This window comes from Macaca fascicularis, chromosome 8 (assembly GCF_037993035.2).
Source record: "Macaca fascicularis isolate 582-1 chromosome 8, T2T-MFA8v1.1".
NCBI lineage: Eukaryota > Metazoa > Chordata > Mammalia > Primates > Cercopithecidae > Macaca > Macaca fascicularis.
Window position 1 is genome coordinate 32,352,999 of NC_088382.1, and position 20,793 is coordinate 32,373,791.

The 20,793-nt window shown below is 40.1% G+C and overlaps 1 protein-coding gene across 5 annotated transcripts in view; it reads right to left on the reverse strand.

Moving 5' to 3' along the window:
- The window catches only part of KIF13B (kinesin family member 13B), a 194,130-nt gene that overhangs the window by 98,402 nt on the left and 74,935 nt on the right, over window positions 1-20,793 (reverse strand). For all 5 annotated transcript variants that reach the window (XM_074000589.1, XM_005562969.4, XM_045399003.3 and 2 more), the window contains 6 exons: window positions 19,086-19,266; window positions 14,652-14,739; window positions 12,704-12,838; window positions 10,068-10,180; window positions 8,702-8,813; window positions 127-339 (listed from right to left, as the gene is read on the reverse strand). In XM_074000589.1, coding sequence (XP_073856690.1) covers window positions 127-339; window positions 8,702-8,813; window positions 10,068-10,180; window positions 12,704-12,838; window positions 14,652-14,739; window positions 19,086-19,266 — 842 coding nt within the window. The remainder of the gene's footprint in view (window positions 1-126; window positions 340-8,701; window positions 8,814-10,067; window positions 10,181-12,703; window positions 12,839-14,651; window positions 14,740-19,085; window positions 19,267-20,793) is intronic.

Here is a 20,793-nt window from a genome sequence, read left to right on the forward strand (position 1 = left end):
TCTGTAAAACCTCTTTGGATTCACAAAGTAGAGTACTCATCCCTCACAGCCCAGGGGAAGAAAATTCAAGCTCCAGGCTGACTCCTCTTTCTGGACTCACAGGGCACACGCGGTTGTGCCTCCTACCTCTGCTTTGGTCAGCTGCTCCCGGAGTTTCTCAACTTCTTCCCGGAGATCCCGGATAATTCGGGCATTAGGGTCCTCGTTCACCACAGCGTGGTTAACAATGTGCTTGGCTCGATCTGCATACCGCAGAGTTGAGAGGGTTTCATCATAGTTATCAGCTGCAGGACTCACAGTAGCCACCATGGCAGTCTTGCTGTTACCCCCAAGGCTGTCCTACAGGAGAAAAAAGAAAGTTGAGTAGCATATTAAAGTTGAAACAAGACATCATATGAGAAACCTGAAATCAGAAATGGTGAACAAATTTCCCCGGGTCCGACACGTTCAGTGACAGAGCCAGGGCTAAAATGCAGGTGTACGGACTTGGGTCCTGTGCTGTGTCTTCTCTGCCAAGCCATTGTACTAAAAAGAGGGAGTTTTAGCCTTTGATAAAGGACAGGGAAATGTCATGAAACCTACCTTTATCTCAGGGTAACAAAAATTAATTCTAAGCTATCTGCCCTATTTTATAAGCAAGATGAGACCACAAGAACACAGACTACTCGGAATAAAAAAGGACTCCTTAAATGCCTCCAACATCTTCCTTAGAGGAACAAGCATGATACTTATTTGGCAAGCTCCTCCACAACCCCCTGCACTGGGAGTCTCTGTGAAGCCTAATAACGGCTCAGAAAGTTGCTGTTACAAGCTATCAAGCGCCTTGTAAAGTTTTTACAACATAAGGTACAATTACAATCTTACAAAAAATATGTTAAAGCCATTTCATTTTCTTCCCTCTGATAGCACTTCAAAAGCTACTAACGTTACAAGTTCTACAGAAACACTTCCGCCATTCGGACAACGGTCCTGAGAAGAGATACTGTCTTCACGATACTCAAACTGCGAAGTGCAGTGAAACAGCTTGAGGACTGACTGGCTTCCAACAGAATGAAAAAATGACCCTTGCTTGAGAACATTAAAAATAGAGAGATATAACTCAGGCACAAAACTAGACTTGGGACATCAAGCCCACCATGCTGTACTGCACCACAGACAAGGCTGCCCGTGCAGGTGACCTCCTGGTACCCACACCTTGAGTGTGGCCAGGACTTACTCATCGGTCTCCAAGGAATGAAAGTGATGGCATGTCACTTTTAAGGGGAGATTCAAAGAAGATGGTGGCTTCTGTTTTGGGTGTTTTCTTTCACTCGAGGGGAAACGGGCTGCCGTGAAGTGAGGTGGCCCTATGAAGACAGGCCCACAGGAATGCGTTTGGAAGCAGATCTTCTGGACCCTGCTGACAACCATGTAAGTGAGCAGACACCTCCCCACACTGGTCATGCCTTGAGATGATGATGGCACCCCCATCCCCAACACTTTAATTACATCCACGTGAAACAACCCGGCTAGAGCCAGGTTGTTAAGCTGCACGCCCCCGGAGTCTTGACCTATGGAAACCCTGAGACAATAAATGACTTGTTTCCAGCTGTTCCATTTTGGGGGTAATGTGTTACAAGCAATAGGTAACTACTCATACACTAGGACAGCAACCCAGGCTGAGACAAAGTATCAAAGCAAACAAACAAAAAGATTGAATATACTCTTTTTGGTAACAGAATGTCACTGAATGACAGACTCTCAAGATTAGAGGGAACACTGCAACGGGCCAGTAATGGGGAATTCACTAGAGCATAAGAAAGCTAACTCTCCTTTGGGGCAGCATTAACCTATGGAAAACTGCTTTTGAAGACTTTGCCAATCTTATTACAACTAAAATGTGTTGGAACAATCTGTGATTTCTCCAGTCTTTGGGCACGCACTTTATTTTACTTAGGTCTCCACCTTTTGTGAATTCAGTTTATCACAGAGCCTGGTTTTATCGGTGAGAAACAGGTCCGTTTGGACAATGGAGGTTAAATCTTGCACTCTGCCTAAAAATCTAGAACTGGTAAGTTGAACAATATCCTAGCCCAGTTAGATTCTGCCTTCAAGTCCAACATGATTTCCACTGCCCACAATACACATTTGGTAACACAGAGAAAATTCAGGTCTGAAGATTGAATAAGGTGACCTGATATCTTTCCAAATTATCTTGCCCTAGTTTCAGAAACAAAATGATTCCTAAGGTGTTACTAAAAGGTCAGTATGATCACAGACAGTATGTCCCTTATTCATATACAGTGAAAGTTTGGTTTTCCACAGAAAACATAATTATATTGTTGAAGAAAATATAATTTAATGCATGACACAGAAAGAACTATAACTAATTTGGACTTTAGGAGGTAAAAGCCATGACTGTTTGCTTCGCTCTTCACTTCTAGACACTAATCTCACATAGCTGGTGCTCCAGATTTGGCAACTTCCAGAAAAAATTCACGAAGAGTCCCATGCACATGAATGAAATTCAAATGTGATATAACAAGAGCACAGGAATTCAATCTCATTGCTGTTTGGTTCACCAGCAGCATCGCGCTGTCCTCTGAGAACCACAGCACACTGTCAGCCCACGTGAACAGCAAATGCTGTCAGTTGAAAGGGGATCTGTATTCCAGCTGCATCCAAGTCCCTACAAAGGACTCAGGAAGGGGAACATCACACACCGGGGCCTATCATGGGGAGGGGGGAGGGGGGAGGGATTGCTTTGGGAGTTATACCTGATGTAAATGACGAGTTGATGGGTGCAGCACAGCAACATGGCACAAGTATACATATGTAACAAACCTGCACGTTATGCACATGTACCCTACAACTTAAAGTATAATAATAATAAATAAATTTAAAAAAAAAAAAAAAAAAAAAAGAAAGGGGATCTGTAACAACAACTACCAAAGGAGAAAAGCATGTATATTGTGCTCCAATTTATGCTGAGAAAAGGAAACCTGGCAAACAACAAATGCTTGATATTTTAAAAGCCCTTGTTCATGGAGTAACAATACCCTTATGTTAAAAATGACCTCATGCCATCAGCAAAAAGGAAATCACAACAAAAGAACTGGCACTCATTCAAGGAAAAAGTAGAAAGTGTCTTGTTTACTCTTTAACTGTTTAATTGGGCAAATCAGACGAGGTTTGTTTCAAGAGTGGCAACTGCAAATTAGACATAGGATAGAATTTACTTTTGGAAGTCAGAATTTTTAAAAGCTGAAAGAACTCTGTGAAGACATATAATCAAATTATTTCATTTTACAGATGAGAAAGTGAGACCCAGGAAAACGACAGACTTTTCAAAGGTCACAGAGCTGGTTCAGAGCAGAGCTGAAATTATTCATTCATTCGACTCTTCCTGGAGTTCACCATCTAGGGAGGATGCTGGTAAGCAAACATTATATAACAGGAACTAAGATGATAGGGATAAATACAATATGGTCTAAAACAAACAGCAGAGAGCCAAATCTTGAAAGGTTAAGGAAGACTCTCACAGAAAGTGACACGTGAGACTCAAAAATAGAGAAGCATTACCCAGGTAAAGGGAGAGGGTCTGAGAGGAGGCAGGAGAGACTGAAGAGATGGGAGGGGAAAGCATGTTTCAAGTGAAACAAGAGTAAAGTCCTAGAGGTAAGACAACACTCATCACCTAGCTGGAGTTTGTAACACCAAGAAGCACACGATGAACAATAAAAAGTAAAGGTGGTCAGCTCATGAAGGACCTTGTAAGTCACACGCCATTAAAGAATTTGGACTCTGTGGCTGGGTGCAGTGGCTCATGCCTGTAATCTCAGCACCGTGGGAGGCCGAGATAGGAGGATCACTTGAGTCCAGAAGTTCAAGACCAGCCTGGCCAACATAGTGAGACCCTGTTTATACAAAAACGAAAAAAAATAGAATTTGGACTTTATCCTAAGTGCCTGTGGAAGTTACTGAAGAGACTGAGGGTTAAGAGTATTAATTTAAAAAGATGTTGCAACCTAACCATGGAGAAAGGACTGGACTAAGAAAGCTTGAGGGAAATGACTGTCATCCAAGCGACAGATGAAAGTGGCCTTCATTAGGGAGGTGGCAGTAGGAACAAAAAGAGGGAGATGAATTAGAAAGGTACTCATCATCTGAGCACTCATTACCAGAAATTACTTCATGTTAAGAGGCCCACATTTAGATGGTTATTCAGAGGACCAAAAATCATCTTAATATGAAACAGTTCTCTACTAACCACTTAGCGAATGCATAACCCTCGTTTAATGGTTGTTCCATCCTCCCTGGGAGAAGAGCACTCACATCCAATGCGGACCAACTCACCAAGAGGAGCCACAGCTTCTCTCATTCTCAGATGTTACACACATTAAGAGCACAACACAATTACAATGCAAATACGAGGCAGAAAAAAAAAAAGACCCTGGGAAACTGAAAATGTTATAGAAGATGGGCAGTTTTACAAGTTCAATGGAAATTATTCTGGAGAATACAGGAAGTATGCCCATGTCAAAGTAGGATCTGGATGAGTCAGACTAAGAATTTAAGAAGGAAAAAGCAACAGGGACCTGAAACCCACTTTAAAGGAAAAGAATCTGCATTTCCACCAATTTGGAGAGGGCTCTGGGAAAACTGCTTAAGCTCTGGAACATGTTTTGCAAAAAATACCCCTATTTACGATCTTCTGTGAAGGCTAAATGATGTTAAAAAAAAAATCATATACATTTCTTTTTTTTTTTTTTTGAGATGGAGTCTCACTCTGTTGCCTAGGCTGGAGTGCAGTGGCATGGTCTTCGCTCACTACTACCTCTACCTCCTGGGTTCAAGTGATTCTCCTGCCTCAGCCTCCCAGGTAGCTGGGATTACAGGTGCACACCACCACTCCCAGCTCATTTCTGTATTTTTAGTAGAGATGGGGGCTTCACCATGTTGGCCAGGCTGGTCTCAAACTCCTGGCCTCAGGTGATATGTCCACCTCAGCCTCCCAAAGTGCTGGGATTACAGGTGTGAGCCCCATGCCCAGCCAGATCACATACATTTTTAAGGAAAAAAATAATGTCAAATATTCAGCAAACACGGGACTTATTTTTAATACATGAAAGTTGTAATTATAACCTAAGTTAACTGAATAGCAGATTAAGTGACCTTTTAAAAAATGTTATGGTTTCATTCTTCAAGCTCAAGTATTATGAACAGTTTTTTTTTCATTATTTTCTATCAAAGACTGGTAAATATCAAGTGAGTATCCTTCTAATGAAAATAACCTTTGATAAGATGAGCACAACCTTGGCAAAAATAGCTGCACAGTCAAGTCAGTGCTGATTCCAATCCCGATCCTGCCATTCACTAGTTCTGCACCCTCTGTCTCATCTGACTACTGGGAACACCACCCTTTCCGTTCTAAGAAGGAAATGAGATGATGTCCATGAAGCCCTTGGTATGGCACCAGACACTCCTGCAACGGGTGCTCCTGGCCTCCAGCCCACTGAAGCCACCCAGTGATTACCCATGCCATTTTCACTGTGTCGATTAACAAAAGATAGTTCTTGTTTTCTGGTGTTTTTTTTTTTTTTTTTTTTTTTTTGAGAGGGAGTCCCACTCTGTCACCAGGCTGGAGTGCAGTGGCACGTTATCGGCTCACTGCAACCTCCTCCTCTTGGGTTCAAGCGATTCTCCTCTCTCAGCCCCCCGAGTAGCTGGCATTACAGGCATGCACCACCACACCCAGCCAATTTTTGTATTTTTAGTACAGGCAGGGTTTCACCATGTTGGTCAGGCTGGTCTCAAACTCCTGACCTCACCTGATCCTCCCGTCTTGGCCTCCCAAAGTGTTGGGATTACAGGCGTTAGCCTCTATGTCAGACCAACAAAAGATACTTGTTGTTTTAAATGGACTCAAGTAGCAACACTGAAACAAGGACAATGTATGATCAGGAAATGTTTCTGTGGAAAGTTTGAGGAAGCATCTTATCAAGATTTCTTCTAGAGGACAGGCATGGTGACTCACAACTGTAATCCTGGCAGTTTGGGAGGCCAAGGCAGGAGGATGCTTAAGGCCAGGAGTTCAAGACCAGCCTGGGCAACATAGTGAGACCTCATCTCTACTAAAAATTTAAAAAAAAAAAAATTCCTACATATCGTGGTGCATACCTGTAGTCCCAACTACCCAAGGAGGCTGATGTGGGAGGATCACTTGAGTCCAGGAGTTCTAGACTGTAGTGAGTTATGACTGCACAACAGAGACCCCCCGTCTCAAAAAAAAAAAAAAAAAAAAAAAGACTTCTTATATATTTAAAAAAAAATTCCTGACCAGTTGCGGTGGCTCATGCCTGTAATCCCAGCACTTTGGGAGGCTGAGGTGCATGGATCACTTGAGATCAGGAGTTCAAGACCAGCCTGGTGAACATGGCAAAACCCTGTCTCTACTAAAAGTAAAAAAATTAGCCAGGTGTGGCAGTGCGCACCTGTAATCCTACTCGGGAGGCTGAAGCAGAAGAATCACTTGAACCAGGAGGTGCAGGTTGCAGTGGGCTGAGACTGCACCACTAAACTCCAGCCTGGGTAACAGAGCAAGGCTCTGTCTCAAAAAAAAAAAAAAAAAAAAAAAAAAAAAAAAAGTTCCTTTGGTAATGAAACAATTAAAAAAAAATTTTTTAATACATATGTTTAAGGTGTAAAGCATGTTTGATATATGTAAACATACTAATATCATTGATTACTACAAACAAATGAATACATCCATCACCTTACACGGTTACCTTTTGTGAGAAGCACACCTAAAATATAGCAAAATTTTTTTTTGTATACGATACAATGTTATTAACTATAGTCCTTATACTGCCCATTAGATATCCAGACTTAGTATCCTATATAACTGCAAGTTTATTCACTAATTTTAATGGCTTTTATGAAAAAGAATAATTATATTCATCCTCCAAAGTCTTGAATTTTGCAGTTTGCTTGTTTTTCTAATTATTCTACAGAAAAAAACTACAAAACATTTCTGTTAGTCTTACAGAAGTAGAAGTGCTTATGCTGTTTGAGACAGGAAGGAAAAGTAAATTTTTTTTTTTAGGTTAAAAGCACTGAGGTGTTTAGTTATATAGGCTGGCATCAGTGATTCAAATAACAAAATCTGAATAATAATGTACTACTTTAAAAGACTAAAGGTTAGAATTGTCTTTATGGCAGGCCAAGGTGTTTTAATTTTGTTCCTAAAAATTATCTCTTACTATCTGATGTTTGTGAGGTTGCATGACAAACCTTTACAAGTGGTTTTAATTATCAAAATTTGTTTACACTTTTGTTTAAATTTCTAACAGTACTGCATTTTGGCCAAAGGAAGTAATTGGACCTGATTTTCTACTGTGGCCAATTTATTGAATTTTAGCATTACATTTAAGAAAGAACACACTGACATTTACATAAAGAATGTTTTATTTTAACAAAACATACTCAAACAGTGTGCGGAGTTTTGAATTAAAAAGTTGAACACTAGTAAATCTTGAGAGGAGGTAGAAACCAGGAGAAACCCCTAATTCATTTCACAAAGGCTGTTTTTTATACATGCTATGGACTAAATCAGTAACTATGTCCTCTACTAAGCTACTGGGGCGGCCCGTGTTGAACTCATCTTAGTACTTTCAACTCCCAATGCAATGCATGCCAGGTATTCAACAAATTCTTGATCAATAAGAAAATAGAGCATCACAAAATTAAACAGGGCACATAAAATTATTTCTCCATTTTAAAAATAGAAAAAAAAAAGAGTATTAAAGGATTTAGTCAGATGACACCCCTATAAATGGGTTAAATTGTCACTGCAACTTATATCCTCTAATTCCCAGTCCAATATCCAACTCACCACACCACCTTATGAAGACTAAAGGGGCTCCGGAGGGCTGGAGGAAGCTGGAAATAAGTCTCTCTTTTTTCACCAAATTCCTATTACATGTTATCACCATCTCTGTCATGATCTATCACAAATTCAGGTTCTAATATTGTGTGTTCACATCTTATCTCCCTCATGAGCCACAGAGCGCAAGAAGTGCCCTCTGTTTTCCTCTGTTTTAAAATGGAGGCTACGTTCTCCTCCTACCACTGCACGTTGACTTTCTTCTTTCTCACTTCCATTGCTCTTGTTCATACAGAATCAATCAATTAATGAATGACTGTGTGCCCTACTCTGCAGCCTTTAACAACACCTTTAAGAAGCCAAAAGCAAATTAAAGCCATCATGAGAAAGCTAAACAGAAACCAAGGTCTGAATGCACTGAAGTTAAACAGAAAACAAGCTCCAAAATGTTAGCCCAAGAAAAGGAGTCTGTGGTAGGCCAGGGTGGCCCACTTGAGTGTGAGGGCAGCGGAGGCTCCTCCTCCATGACTCACACAGCAGTCAGATTAGCAGAAGGCCCTTTCTCTACTCCCCCAAATCTCCAGAAGCAATCGTGTGATTCCGTGCGCGTCCAGCAACCTCACTGCATCCAGGTTCTAGTAAGCTGGAATGTGAATTGCTAGGAAAAAAAACCTATGTTTATTCCATCAAAAATGTCATTACCATAAGAGCCTAATAATTATACATTTGCACACCGATGGAGGAAATGATACCTGGAAGGGATTAACAGTCTACTCTTTTTTCCTTTCTTCTTGCCAACCACCAAAAGTTTGCCATGAAGAAAAAAAACAAACTTACTTTGAGCAGCCAAGTGAGAACTGAGTCACGATATGGAACAAATTTATTCTTGTTTTTGCCAGCACTCTGATCTGCAAGAGCTGAGATAACCAGACCGAGGGTTGTGAGGGACCTGCATGGTACAACAATATATCAAATGTCACATTTTAGCACAAAGATTGAACACCAAGATGCCCTTGTACCTGCATGTGAGCAGCACCCTGTCAGCACTTTGCTGCTCAGTTCAAAAGCACACAACTCGAAATAGCTATTTTCCCCAATACCACTATAAGCAATAAAAATGCTTAGCCCAGTATTTTGTAGTACATAAAAATGTGAGCTATAAATCTTCAGGTCAATATAATACCAAAACCACATATCTCTAAGAAAGCAAGCCAGAAACACAGTAATTAAACCATAGTACAAAGCAAAAATTATATATATGAGATTCAATAATAGGATAGCATCTGGGTGATGGTGTTCTATCATCTCCATTTGGTTTATGACTCCTATGTGTCCTTCTGGGAGCCACAAGGACAGAAAAGCTTCCTACCCATAATGAGCTAACGATTCGGCTTGAGGGAGAAAATTTGAAGCCCATATGAAGGAACTGGTAAACAAAATATTACTTCGTATTATTCGTAGCACAGGATCACCCCTTCCATGAAAAGAATTACCTGACCCAAAACAGCAATAGGGCCACTGCTGAGAAACCCTGACCTGACTGAGTCTGTGCTCTTCGGCCCCATGAGGCATCTCAACAAAACCTAAAATGAGCCCACATGAAGGAACTGGTGAACAAAATATTACTCGGTAAAGTCTCAGCTTCTTGGACTTGGACAAGCACGACAGTGTCTAATAAAGGAAAAGCTCAATGTGGTTAGTACATGTTTGTCCAAAGAGCAACACACAGGTCAAGTTTCAACAGCTCCACTCTGAGAGACCAGTTATCTTTGATCTTCTCTGTAGCTAAACCAGAGGTTCTCAACTGGAGGGTGACTGTGTCCCCACAAGGAACAGCCATGGATATTGAAAGTGAGCTTGGGTTGACACACCTAGGGGTGGGGGAAGAGGTGGCAGCTACTATCGCCATCTAGTGGGGAGAAGCCAGGGATGCAGCTAGACACTCTACAAAGCACAGGATCACCCTTCCCATGAAAAGAACTACCTGACCCAAAACAGCAACAGGGCCACTGTTGAGAAACCCTGACCTGAGGCTGTGCTCTTTCGCCCCATCAGGCATCTCAACAAAACCTCATATGAGCCCAGGGCCATTGAAAATACCAGAAAAAAATTCCAAATCACCTTATTATTTTAATAACCACAGATGTTCCCTCATTGGCTATCAAATCAACAAAGCAATACAAATAAGCTTGAGAGCACTTACTTGTTAATGTTGCTCCCTTCCTTCAGCCTGTCCCCTGCAGCGCCCGTCTTCGTTGCTCGTTCACTGCCAGCTAAATCCACCAGGCTCAGTTTGCCCACTTTCTCTCCAGATGTCTACAAAGGAAATCAATCAGTGCTAATAAACAGGAACACAAGGCCAGTTGTGGTGGTTCATGCCAGTAATCCCAGCACTTTGGGAGGACAAGGAATGGGGATCACCTGAGCCCAGGATTTCAAGAACAGCCTGGGCAACACAGCAAAATCCTGTCTCCACAAAAAATTAAAAAAAAAAAAAAATAGCTGGCCATGGTGGTGCGTACCTATAGTCCCAGCTACTTGGGAAACTGAGGTGGGAGTTCACTTGAGCCCAGAAGTTCCAGGCCACAGTGAGCTATGACTGCACTTCTGCATTCCAACCTGAGCGACACAGTGAGACCCTGTCTCTTAAAAAGCAATACAAAAAGCAGTTCTGTCGCAACTAAATGAATTTATGATCTAAACCCTTTATTAAAAGTATTTACCATTACTTCAAAATTATTTTGTGCTGCTATAACACACTGTAAGAAAACTGTACAATCTAATGATGGAGACACAGAAAATTTATAAAACTACTAATCCAGCCAGGATGAAAGCTAATTATCTCAGAAAAACAGTGCCTCCAAAATGAGCCATTTTGAAGGGTGCCCAAGGAAATTTCCAGAGTAGTATACAAAAGTACTTCTAAGAGTTAAATTTTACTATTATTGGAAACTGTGTTTAAAATTTCATGGATATTTATCAATAATCCTGAGACAAAACACTTGCAATTCTGACATAAAAAAACAACTGACCTTTATACAATAGAAGAATCCCTCAAAATCTCAAAATATTTTGTAACATTTACATCTTATTCATATATAATTCCATTTCATGTCGGGTGTTAGATTTATATCTTTTTCTAGTTAAGATATTATATACATACAGACACAAAGATATCGTTATCAAAAGTGTTTTCTTATCAAGCACATACATGTAACATACTTTGTACTTCAATAGCAATACAAGAAATGTAGGAAACCAATACCAAAATCTACAGACTGAATCATTTTTAAAGCCTTCCTTTAAAATAGACATTTCCATAAATAAACATGCTGTTAACAAAAGGATATTCAGCATCCCAAATCAAAAGCACTTTTAGTTTAAAAAAAAAAAAAAAAAAAGTCCTCAGTATGTTTTTTGTTTTATGCTGAAAAGGAAATAAGAAACAAAGAACTTTTTGTTGTTACACTAATCTTGCTGTGATGGTAAAAGGAGAAAAATATGCTTTCAGCAGATGAAAATCCTGCCAAAGTATAGCACTTTGCCAGGGTGATTATTTTACCTTCTGGTATTTGAAATGGACACACTAGGGGGTAGGCATCATAATAAAATATGTAAAATTCACATTAAGAGGGAAGACGCAAATATACTAGGCAACAGACAAGTCTGCAACGCAGCAGAAGCACATGTATCTCTGACTGGGTTTACTCTTCACAAGATTCAAAACCAAACACTCAAAAAGTTATTCTACAAAAGCGAGTGATTTTATAGTACAATTTCCCCAGTGTCATTTATTCCTTCTAATGGTGTTTTACAGAAGGCAACACTGCAAAAGAACCTCTGCTAAATCAGCTAGAAGTTTTGTTTTGTTTTGTTTTTTTGAGGCAGGGTCTTGCTCTGTTGCCCAGTGCAGTGGGGCAATCATAGCTCACTGCAGTCTCAAGCTCCTGGGCTCAACTCATCCTCCCACCTCAGCCTCCCTAGTCACTAGGTCTATGGGCATGAACCACCCACACCTTGCTAATTTTCAAATATTCTGTAGAAATGGAGTCTTATTATGTTACCCGACTGTTCTCCAACTCCTGGGCTCAAGCAATCCTCCGGCCTTGGTCTCCCAAAGTGCTGGGATTACAGGTGTGAGGCACAGTGCCTGGGCAAGCGAGAGCATTACCATTGGCTTACTCAGTTAGCCATCACAGTTTAAAACTCAAAAACTGCTGGGGCAGACAGTGGGCCATCGGTCCACTTAACTTCTGCTCCACCTTCCTTTAGTGGGAGTGGGTGGAAAGCTTAAACCCACACTTCTCAGACTCCCTGGCAGCCCAGGCTCAGGATACACCTGCTAGAGGCTGAAAAGCAGAAGTAGAGCATAGGCCGCCTGCTGCCACTTTCTGGCTCTTTCTGCTGGCAGCGGGACTAGGGAAATGTAAGCACATTCTCCAGGTTCCAGGATGCTATGAGGCGGCAGCATGGACCGAAGCAACTTCTCTATTCCTGCTTCCTGGATCACAGCTATGGGTATGCCTGGAACTCAGCGTTCTAGAGATGTCCTCAGAGGTGGCACCACCCCGGTGGCCAGATGTGTGCTGTTCAGAAAGTTATTCCTCAAGAGGCAGTCTAGAACCTGGTCCTCCTCAGATGTCCCAACAACCCTGGAATCACCTGCTTCCCTACATGACATCCCTTTCTATTGACCTAGAGTGGCTTCTGTTTCTTGTCCAGAGTCCTCATTGATACACAAGTCTAGCCAGGACTTTAATTCATCTAACACCTGTAGAGAAAAAAAAACCACAATCCACTTTAGAAATATAAAAACAGGTCATGCATCTGAACACCTACCCCAGACTTCACATCGTAGAGAGTATGTGTGAGGGTGATTTTGAAAACTGCATGGGATCGGCTACTCTCCTCGTTCATGTTGGTTGCAGCAACTGTGCGAGATTTGTTACCCTCAGACATCAACGACTCGATATCCTAAGTGGAAACAAATCATAGACCCACATTTCTTTACTTGTGTAATACACACTAAAACCCTGCTACACTATAAAATGCATTACAAGTTTTGCTACTAAGTCAACAACATTTGGAGTTAACATTCTTGTTTCTCAATGAACATTGGGCCCCGTGGAGTACAATAGCCAATACCATCTCTGAAAACTTAAAGTAGATCATTTGCTACAGGTACAGAGGTGGCAGCTTTGACTCAAAGTTCAGAAGCTACACCTTTGGTCACACAAGATGAATAAGTATGCCACGCCAACCTCATCTAATATAGAAATTTGAAAAAACTTAGTTTCTTTAATACAGAAGCAATACAAATTTATTGTTAAAACAAATTAGATTATACAAATAAGCAACACAAATAACTTAAATAACTTGTGTTATTTCTCCTTTCATCCAGGCATATCACCGACTACTACTATCTTAGCAGACCTGTTTTTTATTTATTTATTTATTTTTACTATACTTTAATTTCTAGGGTACATGTGCAGAACATGCCAGTTTGTTACATATGTATATATGTGCCATGTTGGTGTGCTGCACCCATTAACTCGGCAGACCTGTTTTTAAAAATTAGAATGTCAAGAGACTAATTTTCTGCATTGATTTACCACTTGGTTGCTACTACTACTAAAAAAGAGAAACAACAAAATACAATAGGAAGGTCAAGGGATTTTCTTTTTTTTTTTTTTAATGTTATAAGCTCTAAAACAGTTAACCAACCTGGATTTTAATTGCATTAACAACAATGCAGAGCTATGATACCCATCTGCCTTACAAGGATCTTAATGAGGAGTGAGAAAAATGGTATGTGTGAAAGTTGACTAGATGCTTCCTATTACCCAGTCTTCACTTCGTTCCAGTAAGACAGCCCAATCTTCAACTTGGCACATATGGCCAAGGTAAGAGACTACATTTCCCAGATGCCCTTGCAGCTCACTCTGGCCACATGACATTTTAGTGAGTAAGATTTAAAATTAAAATAGGCCATCTGGGAATTCTCCTTCAGGGAGTAGGCGTGCTATCACGTGTTGGTTCTAAGAGCCATCTTGAACTATGGGAATAAGGACATTACCACACCTCTCTATGTTGACCACTGGAAGGAATCCAGGTCCCTAATAACACATTTGGGGCCACCATATCAGCCCTGGAGAGCCTACCTCCATATTTCTTTCCCATTAAAAGTCTTGTTTCAATCATCATTCATTCATTCATACTTTCCAATATATACTGAAAGCACCTACCACAGGGCAGGTACTTTTCAAACACTGAGAATATACAATGGACAAAACAGGTAATAATCCATGTTTCAAAGAACTGTTACATTTTTTTAATGTTATATGCAACTGAACACAATCCTAACTGACACACATCACCAAAAACTGAAAATCACAATTTTCTATTAAAAGAATAATGTTTAAGAAAAAATTCAACACGATACATAAAGAGCCTTAAAGTAAAAACATTAACTGCAAAAGGAAGTATAAGTGGGCCCCAGAATGGGAAAACAACAACAAAAGATAAAATTCATAATTTTCTAGATTGATTCAAACCCACTTTAGATTCACTAAGTCTGATAACTTCTCATTTAAAAGCCTCATCCTATTTAGTCTATATTTATTCACTGGTCTCTGATCAACTACCTCATTTTTAGGATTTTTGTAAAAAGGGATTTATTAAGTGATGCTATTATATATGCAATTTTAAAAAACAACAAAGTAAGCCAGGAAAGGGAGCCCACCCTACTACACTAAATTTAAGTCGTTCACATACAGGATGTTGTTACCTTGTAGCTTGTGACAGCCAGTTTAGAAAGTCCGTCGACATAAGGTCCCAACACACTATGCTCTCTGACTTTCAACGTCTGACGGCTTCTGTTCACGAAAAACAAAGAAATGATTTTTTTAATAATAGCCTATTTTTAAAAAGGACTCAGCTCTGCTCCATAAAAATATACAATGAATTCAAGAAAGACCCCAAATAAATAAAACCAACCGACTTGATCCCAGAAGAATTTAAACCAAACTTTAAAATCTTCACTGCGAAGAAAACTTCATAATGTGATTAAATATCACATCACTCAAAGGGTACATTGTGGGATGTCTCTTTGCTACTACAAAGAATGCAGAGTCACATAAATATGAACAATCTATTTGTCTTACACAGAATGTGGCACAAACAGCAGAAACTCAGTAAATGTTAACTGTGCAAGAAAGGAAAACTACAGACCAGTCTGTCATGAAGAAAGACAAACAAAAGACAATAAACTGAATCTAATGATTTCAAAATACAAAATTGGGCTTATCTCAGGGCTTCTAGGCTATTGACCACTGGAAAAAAGATGCTCGCACTTTAATCACATTGACAGCCTAAGGGGGCAGAGGAAGGAAGTACGATCATTTCAATAAACGCATGAAAAAAGAGTCAATAAAATTAAAATTAAATATTCGTAAGTTGTTTTTTTTTTTTTAAAAAAACCCTCTTAGCAAACAAGGAACTAATAAACCCAGTAAAGGACATCTGAGAAAACTGTAGAGCACAGATAGCATAGTTAATAATATAAACCAAAAATATTAAGAATATTTGTTGAGGTGTTAGTCAAAGGGTACAAAGTTTCCGTTAGGAGGAGTAAGTTCTTGAGATCTATTGCACAGCATGGTGACTATAGTCAGTAACACAGTGTGTGTTTCAAAATTGCTGAGAGTAGATTTTAAATGTCTGCACCATAAAAAAAAAAAAAAAGGTAAGTGGGTAAGGTGACGGATATGTTAATTAGCTTGATATAATCATTCCATAATATATACATGATCAAAACACACTGTACTCCATAAACATATACAATTCTCATTTGTCAATTAAAAATTAAATTATAAAAAAGAGTGTTAATAATGAGGTTACTGGTGATTTTCATTTTATATTTTTTTCCTTATTTTATACCACGAATGTGTGTCCATTTTTGAACTACACAAAATCTTTGTTAAAAAAGTAATAAATTATAATACTTAAAGTTTTTTTGTTTTTGTTTTTATTTTCAAATGGAGTCTTGCTCTATCACCTAGGCTGGAGCGCAGCACCAGGATTTCAGCTCACTGCAACCTCTGCCTCCCGGGTTCGAGCAGTTCTCCTGCCTCAGCCTCCTGAATAACTGGGATTACAGGTGCACATCACCACACCCAGCTCATTTCTGTATTTTTAGTAGACACGGGGTTTCATCATGTTGGCCAGGCTGGTCTCGAACTCCTGACCCCAAGTGATCCGCCTGCCTTGGCCTCCCAAAGTGCTGGGATTACAGGCATGAGCCACCATGCCCAACCAGTGTTTCAAGTTTTTTGGTGGTTCTTTGATGCCTATGAAGAGAGGTGCACACTCCTCAGCTTGATACGTATGCTCCTTTATAATCTGCTCTTGACTACCTCTTAGTCAGCTCTCCTTATCCTCGCCTTAGGCAGGAATTAATTTACTTTTATCCATTTGTATTATAATAAACTTTGGGCTCTAGAATAGCAAGAATAATGTCTAATTACTTTGGGAGTCTGCAGTTCCTAGCACAAGTCCTGTCACATAAGAATCACTAGATGAATGAACAGACTTCACTAACAAAGTGAAGATGAGAGAGATTAAGGTGACAGAGAGGACTTCAAATGTTAGCTTCCATCATTTGGAGAGGGAGTGCTAGTAACTAAGAAGGCAGGAGAGGAAGGGAAGAAATCATCATTTGGAGAGGGAGTGCTAGTAACTAAGAAGGCAGGAGGGGAAGGGAAGAAATGTTGAACACATACAGTGAATGACTAGCACGGAAGCTGAACCGCATTCAATCGCTAATACCCATAATAAAGAAAGCAAGAAAAGGATAGTTCTAGAATAACCCTTCATATAAACAGTAAAATCAGGGGATAAGGAAATGACTCTTAAATCTAAAATCTATAGTACCCTAGGATCAACCACAAAAAAAATGTCACTTATTACCATGTAACTGGATAAAGCAGATATAGAGTATGTGATTTACTTCTCACCCCAGGATATATTCTATTATTCACTTTTTTCCTTTCATATTTCCTCTTTTTTTTTAATGTATCCTCTATTATCTCCTGAGTAAAACAACATAATTATATTACTACATACTAGATGCTGAATTAATATAATTAGTACGTGAATAAAAAACGAAGTTTTCTCAAATGGTCTTTGACCGAAATTCACCTTTAGAGATTTTAATCCATTTACTTTGAATCTTCAGAAACTAAAAAAAAAAAAATTTCCAAGAAATTTTCACTGGGGAGATAACAGCAGCAGCTACCACTTATTGAGTACTTACTGTATGCCAGCAAATGTTCTAAGACCTCAGGTGTATTATCCCAGTCTATCGTCACAACAGCCCTCTGAGATAATTGTATCCTATCATTTCCCTCTTCAAGTTCCCTCTAGGCCCACAAGTTAGGCCTAGAAAGCGTAAGAAACGTGCTCAATAGGTAACAAGTAGAGGACCTAGATCTGGAGCTACGCGAATCCGAAGCTCTTCGGAATTCACTGTTAATTCATTACTGTAAGTAAGCTGTTAATTACTATACCCAAGACAAACACAGGAGAAATTACTAAAGACTGTACATGTGCAGATAAGTTGAAAAGATGCCATACAAGCACCCTGGATTAAGCAGAAGAACGAACAGGTATGAAGTCAGTCAGCTAAGAATTTCTGGAAGGAGTTAAGTCTGGGCTGGATCTCAGAAAAGTGATGATCTTTGCAGAGGTCAAAGTCCAAGAGAAAGTATTCAAGGCAGAACAAAATATATACATATACAGGGGTATAATATTAAGTAGGATGTGGGTACCTGGGCCATAAGGTACTCTCTGGCCTCTTTGTTTTGGAACAGTTTTTATTAATTAAAAGAAATTTACTTTTAATTTCTTTTGAGACAGGATGAATCTCTCATCCTGTCACCCAGGCTGGGGTGCAGTGGCACGATCTTGGCTCACTGAAGCCTCAAACTCCTGGGCTCAAGCGATCCTCCCACCTTGGCCTCCTTTCGCTCCATGTTGACTTCTGTGCATCCTACTCTCTGACCACACTGAACTGCTGGATCATTCTCCAAAGGAGATTTACATTTAATGATTAATTTACACCTTCAAGGTGTGGCAGAGGCTGTTCCCTACGCCTGAGTAGTTCTCACCCAACTTCCCAGTGAACAAACTTCCCACTCAGCACAAAAGTTATCAAGCAAGTATACTCGGTGGAATCTTCCCTTCTCCTCAGGGCAAGATCAGTCATTGTCTCTTTGCTCCCTAATTTGTAGGAGCCTCTTTCACAAGTTAAAAGCAGACTGCCTTGTATTTTAATTATTTGTTTACAAAAATCTCATTCTGTCCACATTGTGAGCTCTTGCATAGTGCCTGGCATACAATGATCACTCAATAAATGTTTGTTAAGTTTGTATAGAAGCACTGAGCATCAATTCAATCTCCCTGAGAGAACCCTGAAGATTATCATCTTGGTCAAGGAAAACTGACAACAGAGAAGAGCTGAGGGTTCTGTTTGCTCTTGACTGAGAGTCACTAAGATTCACTGCCTCTAAGATTCTCTTTTCCTTGATCATCTTCCTCATCCGGCAAAACTAAATGTCCTCCTGTTGTCCTCCAAACTTTCTGTAGGCCTCAGCTTATTTGGCTCTTTGACCTTCCTAATATTGTTTTTACATCAACAAGCCACAGGCTGTGGTCATTATCTCCATCTCTCTCCACTGTCACGCTTCCTTAAAATCTGAACTCAAAGAACTCTCTGTGGAAGGAATAGATTTCTAGATACCTCGCACTTTCCTCACTCAGTTACAGCTGCAGTGTCAAACCAGCATCTGTGAAGGCCTCCTAAGACTTCTGACCCAATTCTCTTTCCAAGTCTGTGCCATGCAATCATGGGCACTTTTTTTTGTTCCTGAGAATCTTTAAAAATTCACTGTCCTAAAGACCAGGTTTCATCACTCTGATAATGCCTCTCCCTCACCTCACAGCCCGCAAAGAGCTGAATTCCACCTGAAACTTCTTGATTAAAAAAAAACTCTTGAGCCCAGGAGTTCAAGGCTGCAGTAAGCTATGATCATGTCACTGCACTGAAGCCTATGTGACAGAGCGAGACCCTCTTAAAAAGTTAAAAAGTAAGATTTGTACTTAAGCCAATTTAAGTCTGTTTCAGTTCACAATGCTGAAACACTAAAGTCTCAAATTCGTTTACCCTTTGGGATCAAGGAGGTCTCGAACTTTTTCATTATAAATTTCCATGTAGGACACTTCTACTTTAAAACTCTGTTCTTCATTTTCCTCTTTCTGAGTTCGTTCAAAGAGTCCACTGCAAAGTCTTGGGATTAATCCAGGTTGGTCAGCTGTGCCCATCATGGTGTAAGATTTTCCAGATCCTAAAAACAAGGAAATCAGAGTTACTATTGTCTCTTTGAGAAGTTAAATATATAACCCTCTTTCTGTTGCTCATAATAAATTATAAACACTTAGCAAAATGCAATGAAAAATACATCCAAATATGAGAATAATAAATACACAAGCTTTCTTACTGCACATGAGAAAGTGAAAAGCAAATGTCCTTTAGAAAGAAAAATAGGCAGGGCACAGTGACTCATGCCTGTAATCCCAGCACTTTGGGAGGCTGAGGCGGGCAGATTGCCTGAGCTCAGGAGTTCAAGACCAGCCTGGGCAACAAGGTGAAACCCCATCTCTACTAAAATACAAACAAACAAAAAAAAATTAGCCTGGCGTGGCGGCGTGTGCTTGTAGTCCCAGCTACTCGGGAGACTGAGGCAGAATTGCTTGAACCCGGGAGGCGGAGGTTGCAGTGAGCCAAGATCGCGCCACGACAGTCCTGCTTGGGCTATAGAGTGAGACTTCATCTCCAAAAGAAAAGAAAAAGAAAAAGAAACGTCTTTAATCATCCTCATACTTTTAGAAAATACCTAAAACAACTGAGAAATAGTGAGGTCTAAAAGTTTTCTGAAATAAGCTGGAAGAGCCATATAATTAATACTATTGTGCCTGCTCCCAACCAGTGATCACAGCACAAAAAAAATAGGTTCTCCCTGCAGACCCCAGAGCAAATTAACTCACTACCCTTTCACTCTAGTATGGAAACTAAAGAATAATCTTATTTTTTCTTATATAAAATTATTTTCTTGGCTGGGCGTGGTGGCTCATGCCTGTAATCACAGCACTTTGGGAGGCCAAGGTGGGGGGATCACCTGAGGTCAGGAGTTTGAGACCAGCCTGGCCAACATGGTGAAACTCCATCTCTACTAAAAATACCAAAAAAATTAACCAGACACAATGGCAGGCACCTGTAATCCCGGCTACTCAGGAGGCTGAGGCAGGAGAATCGCTTGAACCTAGGAGGCAGAGGCTGCAATGAGCAGAGATTGTGCCAATGCACTCCAGCCTGGGCAGCAGAGCGAGACTCCGTCTCAGGGAAAAAAAAAAATGCATTTTCTCCTTTGTAAAAGAAATATATATTAAATAAAATTTAGAAAACATAGGAAAATAGAAAGAAAAAACTTAAATTACCATAGTCCTACTGTCCAAAAACAAGTAACTACCGACACCTAAGTATAATTCCGTTTTTAGTACCAGTGTTTTTGCAAACATGCTTTTAACCTACAAGTTGCTGCTTTTGTCACGCAACATTTTATTGTTATCATAATACCTAAAGCTAATGTGCCACATTTCCTAAGTACCAGGACTTCTGTAAAAAGTCTGCACATGGGAACTCGTTATGACAACCCTACAAGAAGGTCTATGATCATCAGCCTTTCCAGGTAAGGACACTAAAGGGCAGAGAGGTTAAGTAACTGCCCAGGTCTCTCCACTGGCCAGCTGCAGGAGCAGCACTGGAGCTGTCGCCACTTGACCCCAGCTTTCTGCCCTTTCAACACGACACAAGG